Here is a 9,797-nt window from a genome sequence, read left to right on the forward strand (position 1 = left end):
CAAACCTGCATGTCTTTAGAGTGTGGTAGGAAACCGGAGCACCCGGAGAAAACCCACGCAGTCACAGGGAGAACATACAAACTCCATACAGACAGCACCCAACATCAGGATTGAACCTGGGTCTCTGTCGCCGTGAGGCAACAGCTCTACTACTGTGCCACCAAGTGTCTATCGAACTTGATGCCTTGCTAAACCTACACGTGATACCCCTCCATTCTCTGCATATCTGTATACCTATCTAAAATGTTCTTTAATGTCACCATTATATCTACCTCCAGGCACTAATAAAGTTAGAGATCCAGTAAAGATATAGATAAAGCAGGTGCTGGTCTGCAAAAAAAAATTAGAATGCTGGAATAACTCAGCGGGCCAGTCAGCATCTCTGGAGGACATGGGTTATGGAACATCACCTATCCATGTCTTGTAGACGTGCTGCCTGACCTACTGAGTCATTCCAGCATTCTGCCCTTTTAAGTTAGAGATTCCTTCCAACCCAGAGAGAGCCACAGGCAATTCAGACACCACTGAGTGAGGTTGTGAGGTTGTGAGGCATCTGGTTGACAGCAGAGGGAGCTGAAGGAGAACTCCAACGAATAGAGACTCCCGGAAGGCACAGTGCTGGCTGATGGACTTGTTTGTCAGAATCGCCTGGATTGGGAGGATCTAACGCTTCCTCTGTAGTACAGTCCCACAAATGATCTCTTCAACAGGATCAAAACGATGTAGACCACGGCGCCTGCCAACGCCAGCCCGACTGTAATGACAGCATAGTTGGGACCTTGGATTCAAGAAGAAATCATTTCAATTCTAAGGCTGTGCACACTTTGTAATTGTTATTATACACAATGACTCTGCATATTTTCTGTATGGCACTGAAAACAAGAATTTCACTGTGACGTGTCATGTGATAATAAAGTATAAATCTATTGCAATAGGTTGGCTTTGCGGCTGTGTGCTTATTCAGCAACAGAGCCATTACGTTTTGAGGAAGGTAATAACCTGCTGGATAGACAATGCTGGAGCGGGACAGGCAGGCAGCATCTCTGGAGAAAAGGGAAAGGTGACAATTTGGGTCGGGGCCCTTCTTCAGGTGGAAATTAGGGGGTGGGGGTTGGTTGAAGGGTTTTGACCCAAAACATCACCCAATCTTTTTCTCCAGAGATGCTGCCTGACCCGCTGAATTGCTCCAGCACTTTGGTCTAAATCAGCATCTGCAGTTCTTTGTTTCTACCTTCTGATGAACCTTGTGTTGGAAATAACTGCAGATGCTGGTTTAAATCGAAGGTAGACACAAAATGCTGGAGTAACTCAGCGGGACAGGCAGCATCCCTGGAGAGAAGGAATGGGTGACGTTTCGGGTCGAGACTGAAGAAGGGTCTCGACCCGAAACATCACTCATTCCTTCTCTCCAGAGATGCTGCCAGTCCCGCTGAGTTATTCCAGCATTTTGTGTCTACCTTCTGAAGAAACTTGTTTAACTTGGATACAAGGATGCTAGAATATGATTGTAATTTGAAAGGTTTTTAGAAAGGCAAATGTATATGCAGGGAAATGAGGATATGGATCACATGCAATGAGGGGGGATTAGTTTAACTTGGCATCATGTTCAGCACAGACATTGTGGGCCAAAGAGCCTGTTCCTGTGCTGTACGTTCTATAATCCGTAACTGACACAGCGCGCAGCGGTAGAGTTGTTGCCTTACAGTGCCAGAGACAAATTTGATTCTGACCAGAGACACTCCAACATTTTGTGTCCACCTTTGGGATTGTAGATTAATTGACTTTGGTAAAATTGTAAATTGTCCGTGTAAAACTGTAAATCGGCATGGACTCGGCGGGGGGCCGACTTTTGCATTGTATCTCTAAAGTCTGGTGAATAATTGAAGGCTCTGCCCTCTCCTACTATGGTCATGACATAACTTACAGAGGTTAATGTGAACCATTTAGTTCTGGAGCTCATGAGTTACCAATGCACACCCAAGATGATAAGATGCAATGAGTCATTCTCTTTAAAAATATACTGCACAAAAGTAATTTCACAAATGTTCAAGGCATGCCCTGCTGAATCGCTCAGGTACATTTGGATAGGCATATGGATAGGATAGGCATATGGATGAGAAGGGAATGGAGGGTTATGGTACGAGTGCAGGCAGGTGGGACTAAGGGGAAAAAAATTTGTTCGGCATGGACTTGTAGGGCCGAGATGGCCTGTTTCCGTGCTGTAATTGTTATATGGTTATATGGTTATTTGCTTCCTGGTAATACCGATCAGGAAAATCCGGAGTTTAATCCTAAATTAGATCATCTAGGTGGTTATTTCTATTTAGGGTGTTGCACAGGAACAAGATGGTATGGGTACTATACGGGGACCCGACCTTTCCCTGTCGGGTGACCGTTGTCGTTGGGCCCTAGCACCGTGGAGCTGCCTCCAACCGGAATTGACCTGGGGCTCCAGTTGCAGAGCCTGCGGACTCACGACCCGAAGCAGGGCCTTACATCGCCCAGCACGGCTTTAACGTCCGCGGGACTTACCATCGCTCGCCCGCCGGGGGCTCCAGTATCAAGACCCGGAGCAGGGCCTTACATCACCCACGCGGCCTTAACGGCCGCAGGACTTACCATTGCCCACTGGGGGCTTTAACATCGGGAGAAGATAAAAGAACAGGGGAGAGACAAGACATTGCCTTCCATCACAGTGAGGAGGTGTTTGGAGATTCACTGTGATGGATGTTTATGTAAATTGTGTAAATTGTGTGTCTTGGTTTTTTTTTCTTGTTTGTATGACTGCAGAAACGTAATTTCATTTGAACCTAATAGAAATGTTATTCTAATTCTAATTCTTGAGTCAATCTTGGGTACTGATGATATCTGCCAGACTTTCTTACTCCTGGTCACTGGGACATGTTTGGATTTTGGATCAGGAATAAGGTAATACTCATGGATAGTTGACATTTTGGGTTGGGACCCTTCTTCACGTCACATATACCACGTCTTCCACAGATGCTGTCTGAGCAGCTGAGTTACTCCAGAATTTTGTTTGTTTTTTTTACTATAAACTAGCATCTCCAGTTCCTTATGTCTCTATAAGATTGTACTCTACCATGTTGGGGCCCTTAATCGAACCCGGGTCTCTGGCGCTGAAAGTAAGGCAACAACTCTACCGCTGCTCCACAGTGCCGCCCCCAGTTGGGACTAGTTTAAATGGGGCATCTTGGTCGCCATGAATGAGTTGGGCTTAAGGGCCCGTTTTCCTGCTGCATTTCTCTAGCAAATAATTAATAACACCTGGAAAAATCAATTAGTATTATAATTCTCACCCAAGTCCTTTGTGATGTGCACTGGTCCAGCCCTGACCTGTTGAAGAGCTGACTGGTCTGCCCATGGGCCAGTGCCAGGGACACACCCCTGTGTGCATGGGTGGGGGCTGGGTGCATGGGCACAGAGCAGCACACTGCAAGTGACAAACACCTGAAGGAGAGAAGCGAACGTCAATAGTCATTTGTGGCAACAAGGAACTACAGACGCTGGTTTACAAGAAAAGTGCTGGAGGAACTCAAGAAGGCAGGCAACATGTTTAGTTTAGAGATACAGAGTGTGGAAATAGACCACTTGGTTCACCAAATCCCTGCACACTTAACTCTATCCTACGCACACTAGGGTCAATTTACATTTTTACCAAGCCAATTAACCTACAAACCTGTATGTCTTTGGAGTGTGGGAGGAAACAGGAGCGCCTGGAGAACATCCACGCAGGTCACGGGAAGAACGTACGCTCTACATAGATAGCACCCGTCGTCGCTCAAACCCGGGTCTCTGGCACTGTAAGGCAGCAACTCTAGCACTACATCACCCTGCCGGCATCACTGTGGAGAACATCGATAGGACACATTTCAGGTCGGCACCCAGTCTGAAGAAGGTCCCTGACCCAAAAGTCACCCGATGGAATTTATTGAGTTTTTACCCAGAGTTGGGGAATTAAGAACCAGAAGGAGAGAAGAGACTGAGTATGGAAACAAGGAATCGTGTACAAAATCATGAGGGGAAGAGATTGGGTAAATACCCAGAGTCTTTTGCCCAGAGTTGGGGATTTAATAACCAAGGACATTGGTTTAAGGTTTGAGGGGAAAGATTTAATAGGATCATGCGGGACAACTTTTTTTTACACAACGTGTGGTAGGCGACTCTTGCATATGGTCCCAGAGGGATTTCTATGCATTATATACTTAATCTGGGATTGTATGGCAATAATCTCACTGTATGCAATAAACTAATTTCACTCTACCTTGGTACACATGATAATATTGAACCATTGTATATGGAATGAGCTAGCAGAGGAGGTAGTTGAGGCAGGTACTATCACAATGTTTAAAAAACATTTGGACAAGTACATGGGTAGGTTTTGAGGGTTATGGACCAAGCCCAGAGCCATCAAATGCTCATCGTACGATATTGATTGATTCTTTATCGGTTCAGCCGACAATTACAGGACAAGAGACTGCAGATGCTGGGATCTTATGCACAATACAAAATACTGGAGGAACTCAGCGGGTCAGGCAGCATCTGTGGATGGAAAGGACAGGCGACGTTTCGGGTTGGGCCCCTGATTGGAGTAGGGGGAGAAAGCTGGAAATGAGAGATTGGGGTGGGGGGAGGGGGAAAGACGGGGTTGGGGCAGTATAAAGTCTGCCATGTCTTAGGTGGAGGGGAGGGAGGTGGGGTGGTTGATTTGTCACACAGGAGGTTAAAGGTTAGGGATAAAAGGGATTCAATGAAGTGTAAGGTAAGGAGAGAAGAGGAATGAAATGTAAAGCCAGAGGGAGGAATGTTTTCGAGCATATGATATATTGTTAATGGATCATTTCAACAGAAATACATTCACGGAATGAAATGTGTGGATCCTCATGAAGTTTGTAGTTCAGCACTAAGCTAGATAATACATTTCTGAGCCAATATGTGGGTAGCACAGCGGCGCGGGTGGTAGAGCTGTTTTCTCACAGCGCCGGAGACCCAGGTTCGATCCCGACCTCGGGTGCTGCCTGTGTGTGGAGTTTGCATTTTCTCCCTGTGACCACGTGGGTTTCCTCCCACATCCCAAACACGTGCAGGTTTATTGGTTATTTGACCCTCTGTAAATTGCCCCGAGAGTGTAGGGAGTGGATGAGAAAGTGTAATAGCCTAGATCTAGTGTGAACGAGTGATCGGTAGTCGGTGTGGACCCAGTGGGCCGTAGGGCCTGTTTCCACGCTGTACCTCTGAACTAACTCCTCACACGTTTAAATTATTTTCAAACATACTACCATACATTTTAACGCTAAGATGAAGATGGCTTTTAATGTATACCTGGGCAGTGTGCCACGGTAAAGAGGATAGTTTGACAGAGTATACTTTCTCTTTTTGATTGTCGGTCTGATGTTCCTCCACTGTGCTGTAGTTTAGGCAGCTGTCTCAAACAAAAAGAGAGTGAGGAGAAAATACTGTTTGATGTGATTCCAGCTCAACATGCATCAGCATGGTTTAGTTATAGTCACTCTGATGCTAGCTCAAAGAAAAAACACATCAAGACTTGAACACAGTCACAACTCCAACATTAAAATATAAGAAATAGCCACAGACTTATTAACGCAGCATGGGAATAGGTCCCTCGACCGTTTGAGCTAATCACATCTGCCTGCGTTTGGCCCAAGTACCTCCAAACCTTTCCTTTCCATGTAAGTGTGGCACAATGTTGCACGTGTAAGGTGGCACAGTGGCAGAAGTAGCGTTGGTGTTCCGGTGTCCTCCCACATTCCAAAGACGTGCAGGTTTATAGGTTAATTGGCTTCTGTAAATTGTCAGTAGGATGGAACTAGTGTGTGGGCTAATTGTTGGTCAATGTGGACTTGGTGGGCCAGAAGGCCTGCTTACACACTGTCGCAAAGCTAAGCTGTGTGCAAATCAGTGGCATGGGTGTTTTGTTTAAAGATAGGAACACTACTGGAAGGCAACAACTCTACCGTTGTGCCTCTGTGCTGCCCAAACTGGGCAAAGGGCCTGATTCTGGCCTATATGACTCTGTGGCTATAAACTTGTGGAACCGTAAATTGAACAGCACCACAACAGTGTGATCTTGAGCACCGCTTGCAATCTTCAAGGGGTGGCACGGTGGCGCAGCAGTAGAGTTGCTGCCTCACAGCGCCAGAGAACCAGGTTCTATTCTGATTACGGGGGCTGTCTGTGCGGAGTTTGCCCATTTTCCCTGTGACTGCGTGGGTTTTCTCCGAGTCTCCTCCTACATCCCAAAGGCATGTAGGTTTATAGGTTGATTGGCTTCTGTGAATTGTCTCTAGTGTGTAGGATAGAACTAGTGTACGGGGTGATCGCTGGTCAGCACGGACTTAGTGGGCCAAAGGGCCCGTTCCCACCCTGTATCTCTAAACTAAACCAAACGCCCCATTGAGTCTCACACCATCTTAATCTGGAAAAATATTGCCGTTTGTCATGGGTTAAAGAAAAGAGAGATGGGCTTAAAAATGGAGTCTCATCAATGAAATATAAAAGCTTCCTTACCCCTGTTGTAAGAGTGTGACTCCTGCTGAAGAATTGTGCTGCTCTGATATCTGACAAGACTCCACGTGGAGCGAGCGGGAAGACTCATTGCTGTTGGCAACGATGCTGATGTATAAATGGTCCTCGCTGGTGGCATTAAATGGGGAGTCTGGTCCAGCTGTCCACCAACTCGAGTTGAACTCTTTGCTGAACTGTATTTCAAAGCTGCAGACTCTAAAGACCTTGTCCGTGGTACTCTTCTGCACCTTGGTCTCTTCACTAGCATTGGTGGATCGAAGGAACTTGCACATCAACGGGACCATTACCCAATTTGGCTGCTCTGAACTTTCATCTCTCCTCCGACTGAAGATTTTATTTGTGAAGATGTAATTGGATTTATCTTCCTGAGAGGAAGAAATTAATTCAAGCGTGAGGCCATTAATCCAAGTGAGGGAAATACAAATAAAATGTGAAACTATACAGCACAGGAACAGGCCCTTCAGCCAATTATGTGCGTAGGAAGGACCTGCAGATGCTAGTTTACACCAGAGATAGACACAATGCTGGAGTAACTCAGCGGGTTAGGCAGCATCTCTGGAGAAAAGAATCGGTAATGTTTTGGGTCAGGGCACTGCTTTAAACTCTTCATGAATGAAGAAGGGTTTTGACTCAAAACATCACAAATTCCTTTTCTCCAGAGATGCTGCCTGACTCACTGAGTTACTCCAGCATTTTGTGTCGACCTTCAGTCAACAATGTCCATGCCGAACATGATGCCAAGACCATCTCTTATCTATCTGCATATAATCTGCATCCCTCCATTCCCAGTATATCCATGTGCCTATCTAAAAACCCTTATAACACCACTATCGTATCTGCCTCCACCACCATGTTTCAGGCACTCACCACCCGACATATAAAAAAAACGTACCCTGCACATCTCCTTTGAACTTTGATGCTCATTTACAAAAAACAACACAAAGCGTTGTAGTAACTCAGGTCAGGCAGCATCTCTAGAGAACATGGATGGGCCTGGGAATAACAGACTATTATACTATAAACACTATAATAAATGAGACAATAAAGGTCAGTATAATATATATACATATATACATATACATATATATATATATATATATATGTATATATATATATACACACACACACACATATACATATATATATATAATATACACATTTTCTAATTTATTATATTGTTCACATGGTACTGTGTTTCCAAATTCAGTTGTGCTGCTGCAAGTAAGAATTTCATTGTTCTGTCCAGGACTCATGACAATAAAACACTCTTGACTCTCAAAGGTTCCCCTCCCCTCGTGATCCCAAATGCAAGGACACTACATACCAGTAACACAGTGCCGCACCCCGAGAGGGGAATGACTAGCAGCAGATGAGTGCTATTGCCAGTGACGTTACAGGAAGCATCGTTGAGCTGCAAGCGATCGTCTGGTAGGTTCGCCATCAAAGTTCTTGGGACACACACAATCATGGAATCGGGCAAACACTGCAGATCTGCGGCAAACAGAGACAGGAATGAGCTTTGCTGCAATGCTCCAACAAACCAACGTCTTCTTGCACTTGAGCAGTGTTCATTAAAGGACACCAAATGCTGGAGTAACTCAGCGGGTCAGGCAACATCCGTGCAGAACATGGATAGGTGACGTTTCAGGGTCAGTGTTACAGCCCGAGGAGCATTACAAGCCAATCTTGAGTTTAGTTTATTGTCACATGTACTGAGGTACAGTGAAAAGCTTTATTTGTATGCTAACCAGTCAGCGGAAATGATTACAATCAAGCCTTCCACAGAGTGTATAAACATGATAGATGAAATAACTTGAATAACATTTAGTGCAAGATAAAATCTAGTAAAGTCCGATCAAAGATAGTCTGAGGGTCTCCGATGCGGCAGATAGTAGCTCTGGTCCTCCCTTTAGTTGTTGGTAGGACGGCTCAGTGGCTTGAAAACAGTTGGGAAAAAATTGTCTCCTTATAAGGGGTGAGACCTTTAAAGCACCAATTATTGTTCAGTACAATATTTCAAACACTGAACATGTTCAGATGCCTTCATTCAGCACTAAAGTATCAATAAAATACTCAGGGGGTCATAGTCAAACAATGTGGAACAGGCCCACCGGCCCAACGCCCACACCTACAAACATGTCCCATGTACTAGTCAATGTTTAAATTAGTGTTTACATTAGTCCCATGTTTAAATTAGTCAAATGCGCCAGCTCCCTATGAGAGTAAGAACCCTCCTTCACCCCTACATCTTGTTTCTTTAAAGCACCAAATACATGCACGATAATAATAATACAAAAAATGCAAAGGGAAATCCCTTTCTGTTGAATGTGAAAATTCTTACCTGCGGCACGTGGCTGTTCTTCAGGAAAACCTGCAACCATAAAAAAAATGAAATTAATATTCAAATATAATTAGGTTTATTATCACATGTGGATGTAATCAGAATAAGCCCAAAACATCACCTATCCATGTTCTTCAAAAATGTCGCCTGAGCCGCTGAGTTACTCCAGCACTTTGTGTCTTTTTTTCACCTCTCCCCATACTTCTTTAAGCCTTTCGATTCCAAATATCTACCCAACCTTCTTAAACAAACAGCAACACAAGGAACTGCGGATGCTAGAATCTTGTGCAGAACACAAAGAGCGGGTCAGGCAAGAATGAATCAATAGGCAATGTTTCGGGTTGGGACCCTTCATCGCAATCTGGGGAGAAAGCTGGAAAAGACCTAGCAAGGGATAGGTGGACACAGGTGAGTGGAGAGGGCTGAAAGGTAAAGCTGGAGGGAGGGATATAGGTGGAAGGGGACGGGAGAATCTGGAGAAATGGGTGTGAAGCGAGGGGAGGATGTAACGGCAGAGAGAGATGGGGGGGGGGGGGGGGGGGGGGGGGGGGGGGGGGGGGGGGGGGGGGGGGGGGGAAGGGGGCGTTACTTAAAATTGGTTAATTAATCCAGCATCTGCAATTCCTTGTGTCTCCTTTACTTTACCATTCAGCTCAGAATTAGATCGGAGTAATGGTGTAAGACAGCATGGAAACAGGCTCTTCGACTCTTCCCTGTCGACCACGATACACCACCTATACTAGTCCCATTTGCCCACATTTGGCCCATATTCCTCTAAACCTTCCTATCCATCCATGTACCTATAAATGTTGCTATAGTACCTGCCTCAACTACCTCCTCAGGCAGCTCATTCCACATGCCCACAACACTCCAAGTGAAAAAAGCTGCTCCT

At 45.3% G+C, this 9,797-nt stretch overlaps 1 protein-coding gene across 1 annotated transcript; it reads right to left on the minus strand.

Moving 5' to 3' along the window:
• Positions 1–638: 638 nt before the first annotated feature.
• On the minus strand, positions 639–8,945 carry LOC129706001 (CUB and zona pellucida-like domain-containing protein 1). Its single transcript, XM_055649972.1, has 6 exons — positions 8,906–8,945; positions 7,889–8,055; positions 6,547–6,929; positions 5,341–5,440; positions 3,318–3,468; positions 639–778 (listed from the first exon to the last, which is right to left on the minus strand). The coding sequence occupies exons 1-6, from the start codon at positions 8,943–8,945 to the stop codon at positions 639–641; spliced, it is 981 nt and encodes a 326-aa protein (XP_055505947.1).
• Positions 8,946–9,797: the final 852 nt, after the last annotated feature.

The sequence above is a fragment of the Leucoraja erinacea genome, chromosome 18 (genome assembly GCF_028641065.1).
Source record: "Leucoraja erinacea ecotype New England chromosome 18, Leri_hhj_1, whole genome shotgun sequence".
Classification (NCBI taxonomy): domain Eukaryota; kingdom Metazoa; phylum Chordata; class Chondrichthyes; order Rajiformes; family Rajidae; genus Leucoraja; species Leucoraja erinaceus.

What these genes read in the sequence shown, in the direction of transcription:
- LOC129706001 (XM_055649972.1), bottom strand. Translation starts at nt 8,945, where the DNA reads ATGGTTGCAGGTTTTCCTGAAGAACAGCCACGTGCCGCAG. An exon ending in AGAACAGCCACGTGCCGCAG is followed by an intron (nt 8,056 to 8,905) that starts GTAAGAATTTTC and finishes TGTTTGCCGCAG; the next exon opens with ATCTGCAGTGTTTGCCCGAT. An exon ending in GTCACACTCTTACAACAGGG is followed by an intron (nt 5,441 to 6,546) that starts GTAAGGAAGCTT and finishes TGTTTGAGACAG; the next exon opens with CTGCCTAAACTACAGCACAG.